This window comes from Rhinichthys klamathensis, unplaced genomic scaffold (assembly GCF_029890125.1).
Source record: "Rhinichthys klamathensis goyatoka isolate OS25496 unplaced genomic scaffold, OSU_Roscu_1.1 h1tg000180l_1, whole genome shotgun sequence".
Lineage (NCBI taxonomy): Eukaryota > Metazoa > Chordata > Actinopteri > Cypriniformes > Leuciscidae > Rhinichthys > Rhinichthys klamathensis.
This window is the reverse complement of record NW_026606708.1, coordinates 185,011-206,780: the sequence shown is the minus strand read 5'-3', so window position 1 is coordinate 206,780 and position 21,770 is coordinate 185,011. Positions and strand designations below refer to the sequence as shown.

At 39.4% G+C, this 21,770-nt stretch overlaps 1 protein-coding gene across 1 annotated transcript; it reads right to left on the bottom strand.

Moving 5' to 3' along the window:
• Positions 1–1,552: 1,552 nt before the first annotated feature.
• On the bottom strand, positions 1,553–21,770 carry mov10b.2 (Moloney leukemia virus 10b, tandem duplicate 2). The gene is made up of 22 exons (XM_056260855.1): positions 21,561–21,770; positions 21,362–21,467; positions 17,936–18,132; positions 17,517–17,755; positions 17,120–17,369; positions 16,748–16,873; positions 10,891–11,050; positions 10,650–10,804; positions 9,622–9,798; positions 9,369–9,516; positions 9,056–9,223; positions 8,712–8,809; positions 8,519–8,616; positions 8,294–8,392; positions 7,958–8,060; positions 3,841–3,958; positions 3,543–3,734; positions 3,343–3,414; positions 3,125–3,250; positions 2,880–2,968; positions 2,669–2,784; positions 1,553–1,960 (listed from the first exon to the last, which is right to left on the bottom strand). Exons 1-22 carry the CDS (start codon positions 21,710–21,712, stop codon positions 1,899–1,901), a joined length of 3,051 nt encoding a protein of 1,016 aa, XP_056116830.1. The 5' UTR covers positions 21,713–21,770; the 3' UTR covers positions 1,553–1,898.

Below are 21,770 nucleotides of genomic sequence, written 5' to 3'. Positions count from 1 at the left end.
AGGCCTATTCACACTGCACTGACAGAGGCATGTCACCTCTCAGACATTCTAAATCCGATTCTGCATGTTCAATTGGCGGACTGAAGCAGACTGAAAACACATCTGATCCACGCTGAAATGTCTTGCCGTCTGTCGGTCCGGTGTGAATTGGCCTTAAAGGGATAGTTCACCCAAAAATGAAAATTCTGCAATCATTTACTCACCCTCATGTTGTTCCAAATCTGTATGAGTTTCTTTGTTCTGTTGAACACAAAAAAGATATTCTGAAGAATGTTGGTAACCAAACAGCTGATGGACCCCATTGACTTCCATAGTTTTTTTTTTTTTTTTCTACTGTGGAAGTCAATGGTGTCCATCAACTGTCTTTGTGTTCAACAGAAGAAGGAAACTCATACAGGTTTGGAACAACATGAGGGTAAGTAAAAGATGACAGAATTTTCATGTTTGGGTGAACTATCCCTTTAATCCGCTCGACAGAGGAGATGTTTTCGTTTCACAATCATTTAAAGGTGCAGTAAGCAATTTCTGAGCAACGCTCTTGAAAGTGGCTAATACCAAAAACACTTTGCAAATCAGCAATAAGGGACGTGTCCACTCATGAGGGGGGAGCTGCCTGTGCTGCATAGCGTCAAAGAGTATAGATATAGAAAGACGGTTTACTCCTATTACTTATGAATGGGAGAAACTGCAACGTAATACAGCAGAATATGTCCCGCCTAAAAGAGTAAAAGTAAAAGAGCCTGTTGCTGATTGATAAAGTAATTGCATCACTGCAGAGACTTGTGCTTAGGACTGCACATGTGCATTGGATGGTCTAGCCTGAAAAAAAAAAAAGTATGCTATTTGAACATAAGAAACAACATTTATGGGGAAAGTTAATGTCAGATTTTGTTCCTGATTTGAAATATGTTATTTAATTGTGAGTTTGGCAAGCAGTGTTTTTTTTTTTATATTTCAGGATTCCCCCATTCAAATAGATATGACTTGGTCTTGGGTGCCCGAAATAGCTGGCCGGAGGCATTGCAAATATGGCCGCCGAGTGAACAGACTTTCCTTGAAAGGGACTTTGATAGCGTGTTTGTGAATTTTGGGGCGGAGCTATCCAGATAGGGGGTGTGATCCTTTTGGGTAGGGGCTTGTTTGTTTTGATGATTTCAAATATCAGAAAATGTATTTTCTCAAAAATTCTGAGAAATCGCTTACTGCACCTTTAATGGACTTCCTTTGAGAATATATTAATATGTCTGATTGTCTGTGGTTTAATAATGAAAGCATAGCTGAAATCCAAAGAACAAAGGATTTATTAATAAAGGGACTGACAATGTTCAGATGTTAAAAATAAACAATTTTAAAGGTCACATTTTATGCAGAGTGAAACAAAAAATGTTTGAATTGATTTATCTTACAATCATGAACAAATTAAGAAAAACGATTTAATGTAGAAATCCGAAAGGCACTTTATCAAAAAAAAAAAAGGTTTATGTATCAGTCCATGTGCTCATATTTTCAAGGTAGATTAAAATATTTTCTGTCATCTGATTATATATATATATATGATTAAAATTCTGTTATGTGCAAGCCTGAAATTTACACATTTAAATTCACAGAAATTTAAGCCAAGTTAATACTGTACAATGTTTTGGGTACAATGTGTATCGTACAGTCTGACTTAAAATGGTTGATGTTGTTGTTAATGTAGAAATAAAAAAGGCACTTTATCATCAAAAAAACAGTGGTTTATAAATCAGTCCACATGGTCTTTTTTTCAGGGTAGATTAAAGTATTTTTGTACAGTAAAAATCTTAGTGTGCACCCAAAGAATGGGAAGATCCAGGATTTCAATGCTAGCTTCAAAAGAAGGTGTAGAACAGATATGGCTAGTGAAGACTGGCTCTTTCTTAGTAATCATGTCTCCATTCAGGATTCAGATATTGTTGGACCGCACTCTCCTCAGTTTCCACTAGGGGGAGAAAGAACACAACAGTCAGTTTTTTCACATCATGCCTTCTTGAAACCATTATTATTATTAATATACTATTGTTATTTAGGCTATATTATTAGTAGTTATATTTAAATTACTATTGTAGCTATTATTACTATGTATTACTTACTATTGTTAAACTATAAATCACCATAGAACAAGACTGCTGGTAACTTTTCAAATTGTGCAGAAGCTAATTATTTATAGAACAATATTACCGGTAAGTGATATTTATTTGAGATATAATTTTTGAACTGTGATTGAATTCAGTTAGACTAGTTCTTTAAAGTCTTAAAAGCCCTACAAGATCTTCCTTTATGAAAGTGGGAAGCATATGTTTTTGTTTGCTGACAACCGGTTCTGAAAAAAAATGGAGGAAAGAGGACAGCCTCCTGTTTGCAATGCATTTGCATTTAGGCAAAACCTTGAAATTTGACACCATGTGATGTTTTTGGCAGAACATCAACAGACATGCATGACTACTCCATGAATTTTCTTTTTTTGAAATGAAGACTTCCCATGTATTTTGAGGAGATTACACTAAATCAAGTTGAATTTTTCATCCCAAGAAAGATTATTATCAAGATTATCTACAGTAGCCAGTAAAGTTGTGGCATAAAAAAAAACAGGTTTAAGTCAAACGATGTGTTGTGACTGCCAGAGGTTTATAATTAAAGCCTGTCTCACCACTCTCATCGTCAAAGTTGAGAGCAAGAAGACGCTTTTCAACCTCCTCTATGCCCTCTACACTGGTAAAGGGAAGCCCGGTGTAACCTCCCTGCTCGGAGCAGAAGTCAATAAACCTATAAAAATACAAAAGAGACACAAGTCATTTAGTCAGTTTCTCATCAGGGTTTGCATTTCATCCATGTGTAAGTTGCAAGTGTACAGTATATACCGGCCCCAGATTTCATCTGTCCGCAGAATGAAGGGGTTTCCCACCATGATGAACAGGGATTTTGCTCTTGTCACCGCAACATTGAATCTCTAAAGAACAAGACATGAATTGAACAAATTCAAGACTAAAGTGTGTTTTAGCACGTTGTTACAGAAAGAGCATATTCACAATATAGCACACAACTTAGTTCAAGTTCACATCATGTTGTGATATTACACTACCCTTTTAAAGTTTGGGGTCTGTACCTTCTCATTCTTGAGAAACCCAATGCTAAATTGTTCATCGAAAGTGATGTGTTGCTCGCTGCTGCGAACAGCTGACACCATGATGACTTTCCTCTCTTGGCCTTGAAACTCCTCCACGGAACCAACCTACACAACACACCGAACACACAAAGGGAGACGGATATCATTTTGTCTTAAGATAATTTAAGATAAAAAGCCATACCAGAGTGTCTACTAACTTTAAGGTCATTAATGCACATGCACTTTTGGAGGTCCTCTTCTGATTTGATGGCCTGTCTGATCTTCTCCACCTATGAAATCAACCCCCAGAGAAAGTAAAGCGATGGTACAAACCATCAGAGATTTAAGAGAAGTGTCATGATATTTTTAACTGCTATTTTTTGGTGACAGAATAGGGCTGTCCAAGAGCAGGCTCCACCTGTTTCCTGTAGGGGGCGATGATGCCAATTTCTCTTGGGGAGATTCTAGAGATTCCCCTCTTGGCCTGTGTCAGGAGCAGCTTCTTCAGGTAATCTATGATGATATCGATTTCAAAGGTGTTAAAGAATGAGGGGCTGTTCGACTCTCTTTCATCCTTCCCAGGAACTCCATGGAAAATCACAGGAAATCCCTGGGGGGGGGGGTAAAAAAACACAAAAAAACAATACACAAATGGGTAATCTCCAGGAAACTGATTTAACTATAGTGACTAAAGTGCTGTTTAATATGTCTCATACTCTTTTGGGCAGGTACTCCCAAGTGCAGTACTGGTTAGAGCTGATCTCATTTGCACATGCCTTCAACTCCCCATCATAGAACAACTCATTAGGAACCTTCAGAATGGATGGATGAGACCTGAAGAGAGAGAGAGAGAATACAATAAGTGCACACTATGGCATCTATGTAATTTTAAAATTGGTCCTATAAATGCATAATATAAAAATTGTCATGGTTTGTCTGAAAACTAATGTGGAATAAATGTTATCTTTAAGATGTGTGTGACCATCATATGACAGTAAGAGAGCACACACAAACCTTATTCTAATATGGAATTGTATTGGAATGTTAAAGAGTGTTGGTATGTGACCTCCACTCAATGATAAAATATGATGAACAAGTCTAAGAATGTTCCACATAAGGTTGAAAATACCATCATTGGCCTAGAAAGATAACATTCTGAGAGTTAAGACTATAAAAAAGGAAGGATGCCCTGTCCTCACTGTTACACAGTGACACAATTGGAAATGTTTGTCTCTTATTCAGTAATATAATGTTATCTGCCACAACACTAACAAATAGACAATATTAAAAATTTAATCATATACCATACTATTCTAAAACCTGTATTATTATTCTTTTGTGTATTTATTTATCTTGGTCTTGACACCTAGTAGGTAGTCTAAATAATTGAAAATGTGTCTAAATAAACAAAAAAGCTTGTTTCCACCATGGATTAAAAAAGACAGGTAATTGCAACTTTTTATCTAACAATTTTGACTCTTTTTCTTGCAATTGCATGTGATTGACAGGTGGTCCCGCTCTTGTGCCATTTCATCATTCAACACATCATTATAGTCTGTGAGGCAAACCCCCAAATTTCAGAAATTTGTCTCATAAGAGGGCACCAATGCTACTCTTTTTTATTCAACAGAGGGATGTCCCTGGACCACAAAAATGCATGATAGCAATTCTTAGTGGGTAGCTTAAGGTAAAAAAATCACCAATTTTATGTTTGACCCGCCAAACATTTGGCAAATTCCATTTACGGTCGGTTATTTCTATAATTCATTATTTTTGGTACCAAAACATGCATACTTGGTGATATCTAGGTTGGAATTTTGTCGAAATTTTAACTTGTTTAAAAAATATTGTTATGGTGATTATTTTTTTTTGCAGAAAACATAGTGGAGTACAGCTTTAACTCATTGTTTTAAACTTAAGACCAGTCTGTAAATGCCTCCGTTTAACAGGTAAGAATGAATTTTGCAATGAGGGCGTGGCTATCGAACAAACGCTCTCTGGCTATTCAGCGACTCGCAAGCTCGTTTAGAGCGGGGACCAAGAGTCCCCACAGAACCTTTCTGAGGATGCTAGGCCTCATGGGCTCTGCTTCATAAGTACGTCCGCAGAGTATGCTACACATACTGCAGTACTGGCTAAAACCACAGGTTTCCCCCCAATCATGGCGCTAAAGCCATCTCTATGTCAGGGTAAACCACGGCTGCACCAGAGCCCTGGTCGAAACCCAGTCTCTTGGAGTCAGGGGTGAGCTTGGACCAGCACGGAGGGACGGTTTCATATCATCTGCCTAGAATTGCTGGTGGTTTTAAAACCTTTCTACCACGTTTGTCAGGTCACCATGTCCTGGTCCACACGGACAACACAACAGTAGTGTCCTATATAAACTGCCAGGGGGGAGCTCAGGTTGAGACGACTGTACGAACTGGCCAGAAGTGTCCTCTTATGGGCAGAAAACAACCTGCGCTCGCTGAGAGCAACGCATGTTCCACGGAAACTGAACCAGGAAGCAGATATGCTGTCCCGGGGCAATGTGTCCCCAGGGGAATGGACCCTCCATCCCCAAACAGTTCAAATTGTGTTTTCAGGAGGGCAGAGGTCAAATTCTTTGCCTCCAAAGACAACTCTCACTGCCCAATATTTTTCTCGAAAAGCAGGAATGCGCTGGCCCACGAATGGCCCAGCCTTCCCCTGTATGCCTTTCCTCCAGTATTGCTCCTCCCTCAGGTCATAAAGAGGATCAGGGAGGGCAGACACTCAGTCCTACTAGTGGCCCCTCTCTGGCGGACCCAACCTTGGTTCCCCGAGTTGATTCTGCTGCTCACAGCAGCCCCATGGCCAATACCCCTGAGGAAAGACCTAGGCGAGCAGGAAGATTTGGCACCCCCCGTCCCAAACTATGGGCCCTCAATGTGTGGCCCCTCGACGGGAGCTAGTGGAGCTCCCAGCGAGTGTCCTGAGCACAATCAATGAGGCTAGAGCTCCGTCCACAAAGACGCCTCTATGCTCTTAAGTGGTCTGTGTTCTCTGGCTGGTGCTCAGCAAGAAACCAGGACCCAAACCCATGTGAAGTGTCACCAGGACCCAAACCTATGTGAGGTGTCACTGATACTTTTCTCCAAACTCATTCAACCCTGTTTAAAGCACAAGTGATCACTCTCTCTGCTCTTCCCACATCGGAAGATGAGCAGCAATTACACCTACTCTGCCCGGTACAGACGCTCCGCTCAGTACAAACAGTCAGAGCAGCTCTTTATGAGCTTCGGTGCTCGCACAGTGCTTGATCACAAAGCAAAGATTATGCCGATGGCTGGTGGATGCTATGGCTTTAGCATATGCCTCTATGGGCCTGCAATGCCCCATAGGCATCACAGCTCCCTCCACTAGAGGCATGGCCTCCTCCTGGGCATGGTCCAGTGGAGTATCTATTGGCGATATATGTATAGTGGCCGGCTGGTCCTCGCAGTCCATCTACGCCAGGTTTTATAACTTGGAAGTCCCTGCACTGCAGGCACATATCCTTTCTGTGATGAAGTCAGCCTCAGTGAGCCAGGCCCATCATAATTAGAGCTTTTGCCCGTTCAACACGTCATGCCAAAAGGCCCTTGCTTCGGACCCTTATGCAAGCATCCTGACATCAGAAGATGTCGTTGCTCTTATCATAGCACAGCATGATTGGGTTGGTTCCCCATAGCGTATAGCTACGCAATACATATGACCGTTCGAAGGGAGATATATTGAACCATATTTGCACAAAATATTATTTTGTGTTAATATAATTCCAAAACTGTGTTTTATTTTGTTGTATATTTTCTGTCCTAAAGAGCATATATATTTTATTTTATTTTTAATTTCACAGTGATATCTCATCATAAAAGAGAAGATCTAAAGCAATAGATATGTCAATATAACAGTTTATCAATGTTGAGATTTAGTTTGCATAATTAGAATTTTTCAGCACAATTAGATGTAAAATTGGTATTTTTCATACCTTAAGGCTTAAGCTACCTACATGGCACCGCTATCATGCATTTTTGTGGTCAGGGGGCATGCCTGTTTTGAAAAATAACCATTAGAATTGGTGCCCTTTTTGATACCAATTTTCTCCCCGCCTCACGGACTATTAGTGAAGAGATGTCGTTACAAGAGTAAGTTATTTTGATGAAATATTACAAGAGCACATGCATTTTATAAAAAGAATAATAATGATGTACATGGGTAAATATTTCTTTAATAAATACAGCCATACTCCATAAAAATAAGAATTGTCATGTCATGATTCTGCCATCATGTCCTTGTATTCTTCTTGTATTGTGGCAGGATCATGACAGACCCATGTTTTATGTACAAGCGCATGGTCTGTTGTTTGGGCCATGTGCTTGTGTTGTCTCGTTTCGTTACCCCGCCCCCCTGTTATCCTCGTCTCAGCATTATTGTCTAGTCAGTTTCACCTGTCCTTGTCATTAGTGTTCCCTTTATAATCCCCTTGTGTTTGCTGTCCTGTGTCGGTTCATTGTTTGACTTGGTCATACGTTGTGTGAGTCATTGCTGACTAACCTGTGAGTACCTTGTGAGAGTTTTGTCTGGTGTTTTACTGATCCTGTTTCTGTTGTTAGTTTATAGTCTAGTTTGTCAAGTGTTCGTCTAGTTTAGTCTTCCCTCGTCAGAGTTGCCTTTGTTTTACCCCCTCGTGGGTTTTGTTTTCCCTGTTTTCTGTCTACAATAAACGTTCTGTGATTGCATACTGTCTGCGCATGGGTTCATCCGCCACCCACATAACATGTCAATTTTGATTTCATGGTGACTTTAAGAACTAAGCACACCGGTGTGTCCTACCTGTAGTTCAGAAGAAGTTTGGTAACGTAGCGTTTGTCAAACTCAATGTCATCTTTCTTATAAAGATCATTCTGTGTCATCAGCCTCTCCAGCAAAGAGACATCTAAAGGAAAGACACACAACTCCAGATTACAATACAAAACGATAAAACACACCACTTTGCTTATCCCTCCATTTTTCTTATTTACAACAGTCATGATTTAGCGATTGTTAAAGCTTAGATGGTAAACAATACTATTTTTTGGGAACATAATTCATTGGGAACATAATTTTAACATGAAATGAATTAGTTTATAGTTCGAGTGTGTGATGTGTCTGTATATATGTGCATCTCACCAAACCCATGATTAATGGCAAGAGGAGATCTCAGAATTGGTCCCAGTTGCTTGGGATCTCCAGCCAAAACAAGCTGCCCGGTCTCTGCATTCAGCAGTCCTAAACACACCCAATGAGACAATGTAATGATTCCAAAAACGGATCTCACTACTATAAGATTTTTACTACAGTACATATTGAAGGCAAACAGGGCAAACACGCATCTGAGCGAGAGTGGTTGCCCACCTGCCACACTGATGATGGTCTCTGACTCCACAGCATGTCCTGCCTCATCCACAAAGATGTGAGAAAAATGATCCACAGGAACACCCCCACTGACCAGCCTACCAACACAGACACAGCGATTACTGACTGCTGTAAATCATATCTGTGAGAGAAATGTGAGTTTATAGCATTTGTATAAGATGACGCCCTTCACCTGCCAGCGGTGACTATAGTGCTGACCAGGATCTTGTAGGACATTAGATCCTCTTTACATGGGAAAATAATCATCTCTCCCTCCGCATTGCAGTTGTTCTAAACACACACACACCCACACACACACACACACACACACACACACACACGGACAATCAAAATAAAAACTAAAAGCAAACTCGCATATAGTAACTCCATATAGCATTTGGCCACTTAATAATACATGAATTTCACTGCATTACATAAAGTGTGACTAAAAAATATCTTGTCTTTATTAAAAAATATATTTTTTTGTTTTATATATTATATATATATATTATTTTATTTTTTTCTGTATTCACTAACCTTTAGAATTTTAGGGATTTCTTTTGGATTGCGTGAACTAGCGTAGAGTCGGTATATTTTACGTGCATCAACATGCTGACTAGTGATCAACTTTTCACACAGTTGATCAGCAGCACTGTTAGAAGGAGCGCAAGCTAGGATATAGGCATCGGGTATATTCTTCTCCACCTGAGAGATGTTGAGAAACAGAGAAACAAACAGAAAGAGTGACTGAATGCATCAGCTTTTACACTAAAATCTTTCATGCAGGCAAGTATAATACCATATAACATTTTCATGTGTTTACTTTGGTGTGTATGATAACCAGTTTTACCTGTTTGATGGCCTCCACTATAGTCACAGTTTTACCAGTGCCAGGAGGTCCAAACACCAGGTACGGTGCCGGCTTGGACGTACCGGCCACGATGTTACATACAGCGCTGTACTGTTCAGGGTTCCTCTCAAGCTGTTGATCAAAGAGTCTAGAGACACACACATTGTGCTGAAACACTCAATGTTTCCCTCTGAAGGTTTAACAGCATAATAATAATAATAGCATATTAATAGCAAGTCTGGGTCTTACTGACCTCAGTGCAGGGGGAGACACAGGGGTCACAGTCCTTGAGCCCACGGGGAACAGCACATCTCTGAGGTTGTGCTGGACCGCCATGTGTACAGCTCTGTGTTGCAGTCTCAATGGGAGACGATTCACTGTGAACTCCACACGGAACTTCATCTTATCTATGTATACATGGTCAATGAACCTTAACACACACACAACAAACACATTTTCAATGAATAGACATCTCTTGATGAATTGACTGATTACACTGCCCTGCTTCTTCTGAAAAAATTCAGGTTATTTTCAAAAAAAGACCTAATATTACCTAATTTGATGATGCTGAGTTTAAAAATATCAATAAAAACTTTCCATCATGTAGTTAAAAAAAAAGAAAAAGAAATGAAGATTATTTATATCTATCTATATATCTATCTATATATATATATATATATATATAGATTATATATGTCTCAGCTTTAATGCATTACAAAAGCAGTGAAATGTCAAGTTTCAACAAAAAGAAGTATTCAAAATGTATAATTTCACATACAATCTGCAAAAGAATGAAAAAAATATTTGCCAAAATACTCCATTTAATGCTCAAGAACTTTACATAAACACAAGTTCATAAATAAATAAGTAAAACACCCACAGATGTAACATAACATCTGGGCCATGTTTGCATTAAACTTGAATTTTAAACTTGAAATCAGGTTTAGGCATAAAATAATGTCATACATGTAAAAAATCGGCTGAGAATTTAACAAGTTCTAACCTGGCTCAGGGGAAGATAGGAATCATTTCTTTGTGGCAGTTTTTCTGGTGTTTAAGTGATAATGCAAGAATTCTTCACCTTACAAATGGTTGTCGAAAGCAAAAATGCTTCGAAATGCAGATCATTTTTGGAATCAGCACCCCAAAATTAGTTTAAAAACAAAACAAAAAAAACAACACCAACAACAAAGTATTGAATTTCATTCAGCAAATATGATACGGGGTGGTGTTATGCCACAAACAACATGTATTGTATGAAATCTCACTCATACTTCATACCTTCTGGAGAAGCCCAGTTTGACTTGATCCAGTTCCACTCTGTGGACGTAGCCCTTGTATTTGGTCACAGTTGAGAAATTGACCTCCTCACTCTTGGTGAGAAGCAGGTGATCTCCCCTCAGGACTGATGGCCTGTTCTCTGATACACCAGGGAGCTTTAACACAAGAGATACACAGACAGACCTCAAAATCCTTACCATCTCCAACACAGGAAGTGCTTAAAAAAGACATTTCCACTCACGTTTAAGACCAGTAGTCTTTTGTCAGAGTCCCTGAGTAAGGTGACTTCCTCTCTGTTGTATCTCTTGATGTCCACATGCATCTGACATTCCTCCAGGTGCAGCAGTAAATCAAAGCGTTCGGCATAATTATGGAAGCTCAGCGGACTCTCCAGTAATGACCTAGACATCACCAAACACATTAGGAATATTAACAACTACTACATCACACCAAGGGACACAAAAAATAAGTATGGAACATATGAAACGTACAGAGAGTATATATATATATATATATATATATATATATATATATATATATATATACAGTATATATATACAGTATATTCCACAAGTTTGCTCAAGGAATTCTTGAGCAAACTTGACACAATGCCAAGGTCACAGGTTAAAATCCCAGGGAATTCATGAACTACATTTTATTTTAAGTCTCATCAAATGCATATACAGTATATAAATGCATATACTGTATGCAAATCCATATTCACCAACAAATGGGAAGATGCACCCCTGATAACATGCCTAAAACTGATCTCAAACCAGTTCTACATGGCATAATTGGACATTTGAAGGACTCTAACTGAAGTCTATCAGCATATTAGGCAAGGCAAGGCAAGTTTATTTATATAGCTGCTAGCACATTTCATATATGGCAATTCAAAGTGCTTTACATAGAGAGGAAATACTCACAAAATAAAAGCAAGGAAAATTCAAACAGTTATTCAAAAGCGTTACATAGAAAGGAATTATAATAATCACACTATAGCAATTCATAGAGCTTTGCAGAAAATAGACACAAAATAAAAGCAGGGGGAATTAAAGCAGTTATAAAAGGAATTAAAGGAGATAGATGATACAGTTATAAAATGAATTAGAGTAAAATAAATTAAAATAGTAAAACGATGATACATATAATAAACTTCTCATCTGGCAAATCACCGGTGTATCTTATTTTGACTCTGCGATTTCCCCATGACGCTCAGTATTCTTCTGTGGATTTTCAGTAGTACCCTGGATTTACCCTGGAGCCCACCAGATTAGTAATCTGTACCAATCCAGACCGGTAATCTGTACTAGGCACCACAGTGTTCTCTTGATAATCCGTACCAGACTAATAATCTGTACTAGTCACCACAGTGTTCCCTTGACAGTCATGAGTCAATCCCTCTCAAACTCCACCACAGGATTCAGTGCAAAACACCGGTTCATCAAATCAATCAGTGCCATTTGAGTTCAGTTTAGAATTAAAAGGAAGAATACAGTAGTTTAGAATCAAACGGAGAATGCAGAAATAAAAATTAATGTAATCAGTCGGACACACAGTGGCACAATGCTCATTCAGTAAATGCACAGCTAAACAGATGTGTTTTGAGTCTGGATTTGAATGTGACTACTGTAGGAGCACATCTGATCTCCTCTGGAAGCTGGTTCCAGCTGCGGCTGGCATAATAGCTAAAAGCGGACTCGCCATGCTTAGAGTGAACCCTTGGTATTTCTAGCTGATGTGATCCTAATGATCTGAGTGATCTGTTGGGTTTATATTCAGTGAGCATATCTGCAATGTATTGAGGTCCTAGCCCATTGAATGATTTATATACTAGTAATAATACTTTAAAGTCAATCCTAAATGTAACTGGGAGCCAGTGTAAAGACCTGAGGACTGGTGTGATGTGTTCATATTTTCTGGATCTGCTCAGAATCCTGGCAGCAGCGTTCTGTATGAGCTGCAACTGTCTTATGGTCTTTTTAGGAAGGCCAGTGAGGAGTCCATTACAATAATCCACCCTGCTGGTGATGAAAGCATGCACAAGTTTCTCTAAGTCTGGATTGGAAACAAAGCATCTAATTCTTGCTATATTTTTTAGATGATAGTATGCTGATTTAGTTATTGCTTTGACATGACTACTGAAACTAAGGTCTGACTCTAGAAACACACCAAGATTCCTGACTTGATTTTTAGTAGTTTGACCCCTAGCGTCAAGGTATGCGTTCACCTTGAAAACTTCATCTTTGTTTCCAAACGCAATGACTTCAGTTTTGTCTTTGTTTAACTGAAGAAAGTTTTGGCACATCCAACTGTTGACTTCATCAATGCATCGGCACAGGGAGTCAATGGGGCTGTAGTCGTTAGGCGATAGGGCTAAGTAGAGCTGTGTGTCGTCTGCATTGCTGTAAGCAATTTGGTTCTTTCTCATTATTTGGCTCATTGGGAGCATATACAGGTTGAACAGGAGTGGCGCAAGAATTGAGCCTTGAAAGGACTCTGCATGTCATGGATGTCCAACTCAGACTTGGTCTCCTATACTCACATAATAACCTCTCCATTCTAAGTATGACCTGAACCATTTTAGGACTATCCCAGAAAGCCCCACCCAGTTTTCCAGCCTGTCAAGAAGTATGTCGTGATCGACAGTGTCAAATGCAGCACTGAGGTCGAGTAGTACCAGTACTGATAATTTGCCTGTATCAGTATTTAAGCGAATATCGTTTATTATCTTTATGAGCGCTGTCTCTGTGCAGTGATGCGGTCGGAAACCAGATTGAAAATTGTCAAAGTATCCATTCGAGATTAAGAATTTGTTCAGCTCACTGAAGACAACTTTCTCAAGGATCTTGCCTATATGAAAGGAAGAGTTGAGATCGGTCTATAGTTGCTTAATATGGTCTTATCCAGATTGCTCTTTTTCAGGAAGGGCTTGACAACTGCAGTTTTCAGGGAGTTTGGAAAACTCCCAGAGAGAAGTGAAGAGTTTACCACTTGTAGGAGATCTGCTTCTAAACAGTTTAACACATGCACTTTTGAAAAAACATGTGGGAAGTGCGTCAAGGGCGCAGGTTGATGTTTTAAGGTGCTGTACGGTTTCTTCCAAAGTTTTGCCATCAATTTCTAAATCAGACATAGTAACTACTTTCTCAGGTTGTGGTTTGATCTGTCTGACCCCAGCGCAACTCAAGAATGTGCTGATCACCTTTCTGATATTATTGATTTTCTCAGAGAAGAAAGAAGCACTTGTTGTCTGAGAGCATTTCTCTGGTAATCTGGCTTGGGGGGTTTGTCAGTCTCTCTACAGTAGCAAAAAGAGTGCGTGTGTTGTTTAAGTTGCTGTTTATAATATTCGAGAAGAAAGTCTGTCTAGCTTTGCCTAGTTCCATATTGAAAGCATGATGCTGTCTTTGTAGATGTTATAATGGACTACATGTTTTGTCTTCCGCCACATGCGCTCTGCTTTTCTGCATTGTCTTTTCATATTTTGCACAACTGTTGAGTTTCTCCAAGGTGCTTTTAGTCTACTACTATTCTTCCTGACTTTCACAGGAGCAATATCATCAATTACACTTTTAACTTTTGAGTTAAAAGAATCAAGGAGAAAATCAACAGAGTCAGCAGATATGCTTGGTGTTAAAGGTATAGCCTTCATAAATAAGTACACTAGTGTTCTCATTTAAGCATCGCTTCTTGACAGACACAGATCTAGCTTCAATGGCAGGAGAGATCAATTTATAAAAGAAAATACAGAAATGATCAGACAGTGCTACGTCCTTAATAACAATCGATGAAATGTTTAGACCCTTACTGATAAGTAAATCTAGAGTGTGTCCACGATTGTGTGTGGGTCCATGTACATGTACATGCTGAGTCAGATTAGAATGATTTCTGAAGGATCATGTGACATTCTGTCACAGTTGGGTTAGTGACAGAGCTGTGACACTTCTGGTTTGTCATGTGTTTGTATTTAGGTGTGTTCGACATGGATGTAACCGATCGGCGAGAGTAGCCGCGTGCAGGCGGGGAGGAGCTGCAAACGGAGACGTGAAGTCGGACATTTTCTGGTTCCCGTAGTGACCGCTCACGTGGTGTTTGCATAGGCTACTTCACCACAGCTGAAGTGAAATAAATGCAATATTTGCCAAATACACAGATATTTCAGACACATTTTCATTCAATACTTTACTGCTTCATACAGCATCTGTTTGAACAAGAATAAAGTTCAGAATATGCCTATATTAATGAAGTGGAGTCAACGTTTTTTAATCAGTTTTATTTTGATAAACATGACACAATATAACACCGCGTGTACATGAAAAGACTGTTTACTGTTATAAAAAATAATGATTTGTGAGCTTTAATGGAACTAAAAGGTGTGAGAATAAACACGAAAACGCACGTGATCGTTGTCATGCGGTGAACCGTGGAACAGCTGTGACCTCATCAGAGCTTGTGCAGCCCGGTGCAGCCGCTCTTGAGAAGCTGCGCTACTCGAGTCCTCCGGCTACTCTCGAATCGCTCTCGCGCTACTTTGATGGCATACGTCACAGTCATGTGGCGTCAGCGCTGCATCAAGTCGGACAAAATTTCTAACCGGCATGCACTGTTTCAAGTCAGCCGCCGATCGGTCTGCGCAGAGCTGCATGAAGTCGAACACACCTTTTGTCTGGTCTGTTGTGAGCACATGGCTGTCATGTTATTTCCTTGTGCCATGTGCTCTCCTGTCTATTATCTAACCCCGCCCATCTTGTTATTGGTTTATTACCCCCACCTGCCTGCCTTGTTACCTCTTTTGTTTGTTGCCCTATTTAATCTCCCTGTGTCTTCAGTCCTGTGCTAGTTCGTTGTCAATGTTACGTGTTTCTTGTGTTCCTTTCCGTTGTATCAGAGTTTTGGAGTTTGTACCTGGCCTGTCTGTTATTTAATAAATCACTCTGCAACTGAATCCTCATCTACCATCTCACGACACATTCCTGTCATCACAGTAGACTTGTAGTCGAGACCGCCTAAACCGAGACCAAGACACTACCAAGACCAGATGGTATCGAGACCAAGACAAGACCAAGACCAAGACCAAGACAGACCAAGTCGAGACCAAGACCAAGTCGAGACTAAGACCGAGACCAAGTCGAGACCGGAGGGGAAAAAAAACATTAGTGTTGAAGCTAAGCAATAACTTGTCAAATGTTGTGTTGCATTTGCCTGCCTATCTCTGCTGATTTCGAAGTCTCCAAATGAATCCATTCTGCAACTTTTAAATACATAATTATATTTTTAAAAGCGAAATTATAGGCTTAGGTGCAGGATCCGAAAGTTGGTCGTTTTTGTCGCTATGGTTACACACACACACACACACACACACCGTGGGCGGTGCGCTCAAAGTCATCTGTCAGTTGTGCAGTTACCCAAAATCTCCTGAATGAAGGTAAAACCCATCATGTCACTGATATGTGTTTTACTAAATATTAATATATCAAAAACTGTACATGATAAGCTATTAGAGTAAAACATATTGCGTTAGGCTACTTCATGAGTTAATAAGAAAAAAGATTTTACAATTCCTGCAAATGCAGTGATGAAGTTCATGTTCTCATGATTTATTTTTATGAATAAAACTTTTTCAAAACATACCCCCCTCTGTTTTTTTCACAAATCGCACCCTGATGATATGTGTTTTTTAAATCAAGTGATCAAAGTGCTCGTTGCCGCTGCGATCAGTGGCGCGGATACAGTGTTTTCTCGCGTGGCTCGCGCGCACCGCACTGTCTTCACTCGGACGCGCGCTTCAATCCGTTGCGGATATCGTCGTGGATATTGTAGTATTGTATTGCTCAATCCCCTGACCACTATGTCGGTCTGAGACAGCGAGACCTAGACAAGACCGAGAGGTCCGAGACCAAGACAAGACCGAGACCAAAGACCGTCAAGGCCGTGACAAGACCGAGACCACGTAAAAGTGGTCTCGAGACCGGTCTCGAGACCAAGACCGGTCTCGAGACATACATCACTACATCACAGGAATAAATTACATTCAACATAAAAATAGAAAACAGTTATTTTAAATGGCAATAATATTTCACTTGAATGACACTTACTGAAGTTCCTGCAACTCTCCTCTGAGGATCCGGTCATCTTTCATGAGTTTGGCCAGCACTGGGACGTCAAGAGGAGGAGTGTATTGCCCCAGTGGCAGAACATTTTCAAGATAGTTCTGAACATAACTACAGGATTGAAAAACACATGGAGATACTCGCATATAAATAAAGGCATAAATAAAGCTAAAATATCTATTTACATTTCTATAACTTTAAGGAGCAGGACTAAATGTGTCAATGTATTATTTTTAATTATTATTTATTTAATTTTCATTATTATTATTATTTTAAAAGAATAACTTTCATAATATTTGATATTTTATTTACAACTAAACAGTCATCATATAATACCGTGTGAGATGTTTCTCTTACCCTTCAGGTGGAACACCCTCGTCCACTCTACAGTTTTCGGGTTCAGAGATGTTGAGTCTCAGGGGTTTGAATGGTGCTGTAGGACCCAGTAGTGCTGCAAGCTTAGTCCTGTACTCGGCCCCAATGAAGCGCACAATGTGGAAGGGACGGGTGGTGGGCTGGGTGTTCTGCTTAAACTCAAATGCCAGAGTAATTGAATAAACTCCGATATGACTGCATTTGAATCTCACAGTCACCTCATACTTTTCACCTATTTAAAAAAAACCCAAAGAGTTAACTTTCACTTCTGATAGATCACATTTAAGGAGTCAAACCAAAATATATATATATATCCAAATGTAACCTCCAAACAACATGGTGCAATTGGATGAGTACGTCAAGTGTCGGCCACACTCACATGGTTCCAGACGGAGTGGATTGTTGCGTGTGACTTTCCTGCTGTCTTCCAGAGTGAAACACTGCAGCCAGTGAAGAGCAGTGTAGTAAGTGAAATACACGGCCTCTTGACCCGTGTTCTCCACAAACAGCTTCAGCTCATAAACTTCTGCCCGTTCCACAGAGATCTGGATCTTTCCATCCTTCATATAAAGCTCTGAGGACACCCGCACCCCATGCTTATCAGCTATAAAATGGGACCTGTTAAAGAGAAGAGCAGTACTACGGATTTGTGATGTTATTATATAAATAAGCACTTGCAAGATCCAATTGCAATTTTCACATTATGAGATAATAATAAAAGAAATTCTAATTATTATTTGCCTATGTGTTACATCCAGTCTGGGTAAAGGATAAAATGTATGAAGTGTACCAGCTCACCTGTCTGTACTGTTCAATCGCTGTAGGATGTCTTTCGCCAATCTTCTCCTTCCTCTGACTCCACTCTCTGGGCCTGGACTGGAGGCCTCCTGGCCACTAGGAGGCGGCGGTGAGCTAGCATTACTCGGAGCGGGAGTAGCTTGGTTTTGCTGTCTCCGACAGCGTCTGAACCATTGATCATGCAGCCTCACCCGGACCTGGATGGACCTTTTTCATGAGTGCACTACATCTAAGCTGCATCATATTTTTTCTGCTAAATCTCAAACCACATTAAACAATAAAAGCCAGTCTTTACATAAGTAATACATTTTAAACTGAGCAAAGAAAAATGTATGTTCTTCAACTCTCCATATACATAAAACTTCCAGGCAGTGAGAAACAGTAGCCTTTCCTTGTATTTTATGCTAAGGTGTGTTGTCACACTATATTGTCATATGGGGAATGGGCAAATAAATAGCCTAATATAGGCTTTTCAGCTAATTCCTTTTAAGTAATTTTGGTAACACTTCACAATCATTAGTTAACTACCATAGTGTAGAAAAAACAATACTTCTACAGCATTTATTCATCTTAGTTAATTAATTTCAACATTTACTAATACATGATTAAAATCAAAGGTTGTATTTGTTAAAATTAATTAATGCACTGTGAGCTAACATGAACAAACAATGAACAGCTGTATTTTATTAACTAACATTAACAAAGATTAATAAATACTGTATGTTAGTTAATAGGTCAAATAATGTTAAGTTAACTAATGAACCTTATTGTAAAGTGTAACCAGAATTTTTAAATTAATCATAACTATCATTTCTTTTCCTTGCAGGATTTACATTTATGCTTCTGAAAACTACATGTCCCCAACACTTGGGCCAAAGTGTGTCTGAATCATGCCTGAACATAACAAAAAGGGAAACAAAATTAGACAGCCGTCTAAATATAAACTCATGACTTTTACTTAGTAACAGACAGGTTAGCTGAATTATAAAAATGAAGAACCAATCATATTATAAAAATGATGTAATGAATCATGTCACCTTTGCCATTCTCCTATATTATTAAACATGCTGTACTTTTTTTGCGGGTGGAATTCTCTGTGATTAATACAAGGCATTCTCGGGAGTCTGTCTAATTATTGCTGCGCAGGCTAGACACTAGAGATCTTACTTCTATTCTCAAGTGATAGTGTTTAGTGGAGCACTAGAGACCTTATTCCTGAGTGATAGTGTTCAAAAAGGACGAGACATTGTCCGACTCGAACAGGTACTGAAGTATGCTTAGGTGTTAGAGTATAAATTCATAGGTGTCTGGGACACCTGGGTTAATTTAAAGGGTTAGTTCACCCAAAAATGAAAATTATGTCGTCATTAATGACTCACCCTCATATCGTCCCAAGCCCGTAAGACCTCCGTTCATCTTCGGAACACAGTTTAGGATATTTTAGATTTAGTCCGAGAGCTTTCTGTCAGAAAGCTGACAACAGAACCGGAAGACAATACAATGCTGAATAAAGTCGTAGTTTTTGGTATTTTTGGACCAAAATGTATTTTCGATGCTTCAAAACATTCTAACTAACCCACTGATGTCACATGGACTACTTTGATGATGTCTGTATTTCCTTTCTGGACAAGGACAGTATACCGTACATACATTTTCAATGGAGGGACAGAAATCTCTCGGACTAAATCTAAAATATCTTAAACTCTTTTCCGAAGATGAACGGAGGTCTTACGGGCTTGGGACGACATGAGGGTGAGTCATTAATGACATAACTTTCATTTTTGGGTGAACTAACCCTTTAAATCAGATGAGTAGAGGAATTTCTACCACAAAGTAACAAAGTAATAAAATAAAAAGTTAAATAAAAGTTAAAATAATTATGAAACACTAAACGATAAATGGTAGGCCTACCAATCAATATCCAACCATTTTTTTGGTCAAGTTTTAATAAATAAATACATTTATAAAAAAATGTAAACATGTGACAGCTTACCCAGAGATTTGTGAAAAATACTCTTGTCCTGAGAACACATTTAAACTTTTTTCAGTCAAAATCTACCTTCTAATTTGCTAGTGAGGTTATATTTTGATCACTTCTTTAGCCAAAAAGCTACAGCAAAAAATATTTTTGGAATTTTAATTCTAATTTTTAAAAACAAACGTTATTGTAATTTATGAGGGTTTTGAACTGGGTGTTTGAAACCAGCATTTAAAACCTCTGCTAGAGGAAACTACATCTGTGTAATTGGACTTTTTATGAGTTCACCCTTACATCGGATATAGAAAAGTATGCATATTTGGTGTGATGTCTGAGGGGAGGGTTTCAAGCTCAGAATTTGGCTGAGCTTGAAAATGGTTTTGCTTGTTTAATTTTTTATTAAACTAAGGGGGCTTTCACACTGGCAGTTTAGTTCACAACGGGGCACGGTTCGCATGAAAAATCGCTAATGTGAACGGTGTCATGGGACCCGGATGCGCACTGGGGTACCGAACCCGAGACTAGAGGAGGTGGTCTGAGTTTGGTTGTTCCCGCACCGTGCCGCGGCGGTTCGCGTGAATGTGAAAGCAGCACGGACTCGGGTGCGCACTTGTTCAGGAAGTAAAGTGACCTGCGCATGCGCTTTAACTTATTGTGATGTATTCAGTTAAATAAAACACTTATAAGGAATGATAGTGTTGATGATTTACCTTGGATGAGAGTGAGCCTGCAGTGTATTCGTGCAGTGCGCGTGAAACCAGGGCACCAAATTTGGAAATCCACTGGCTCCTCAAAAGAGTTCATTTGCAAGCAGCAGAAGGCCACCTTATGTGACACACGCACAGTAAACCTGTATTGTTCACTCAACTGCGCATAATAGCAGCGAATTAATAAAAAAACACAATACTGACCCGCGTTCTGTTTTCTATCATGCACGTTTGCGATGACGTAATATGCACGCAGACGCACCAAGGTTCGCCGGGAACAAACGCGCTCGGACCGCAAAACGAGCCCATGAAAAAGCCCCATAATTGCATTTGGATCCAGCTCTCCCTTCCCCTTCTTGATTTCACCCTGTGTTACAGTTTGTTTTATGGGGAATTTCCATAGACATAATGATTTTTTTAAATGTAGCCTAACTATTAAATATCCTAACCCTGAACCTAAAAAAAATAAAATAATAATTTCTAGGATTTATAAGCTATTTTCTTATAGGGACCAATTCTTTCCCCCGAAATGTTGTATCGCCAATGGTCAAATTTCCATTCTTGTGGCTAGTAGCTACGTTTTGTTTTGTCCCCACAACATAGGCTACAGTAGGGTTTACCAGGACCTTTACAAGACTAATCAACTGATACTGGAAATACAAATAGTCCAAGCTACTTCAAACGGGCATAAATCATCTGGCTGACGCTGACTGGTAGCCAGTGGTAAATAAGGTTTCTTACATTGCTGTTAAAGAAAACGTGACCAGTTCTGGAAAGACGCGCTTTGTTGCCGTTTCTCAATGCAAAGATGACTCTAGAGAAGTTTGGATCTTTGACACGACCGTCCCTGTTAAGACAAAGGTGCAACTGATGATGCACTTGTTCATTTAACTGACAAATAATAAAAACGTCCACTGATGTGCATTTTTCATTGTTTTACCTGTCTCGAAACTCTTCGTTGTAGATGTCTCTGAGTGTGTTTCTGTCAGTAATGGATCTCCTGTTTGTTTCCTCTATGAACTCTATGAAATCCAATCCAATTGCGCGCACAGCGGCTATAGAGAGATAATTACTCCTGTTTCTTCTGTTCATTCTGTTTAATACCTAAAGCTCTCAGGTCAACACACTCTCTCATATGAACCAGGCAAAG

Excerpts from the sequence above, each read along its gene's own strand:
- mov10b.2 (XM_056260855.1), bottom strand. The coding sequence starts at position 21,712 with ATGAACAGAAGAAACAGGAGTAATTATCTCTCTATAGCCGCTGTGCGC. Across the intron at positions 10,805-10,890 it reads AAAGACTACTGGTCTTAAAC|CTCCCTGGTGTATCAGAGAA; the intron begins GTGAGTGGAAAT and ends CTTGTGTTAAAG. Across the intron at positions 8,393-8,518 it reads GACCATCATCAGTGTGGCAG|GACTGCTGAATGCAGAGACC; the intron begins GTGGGCAACCAC and ends GGGTGTGTTTAG.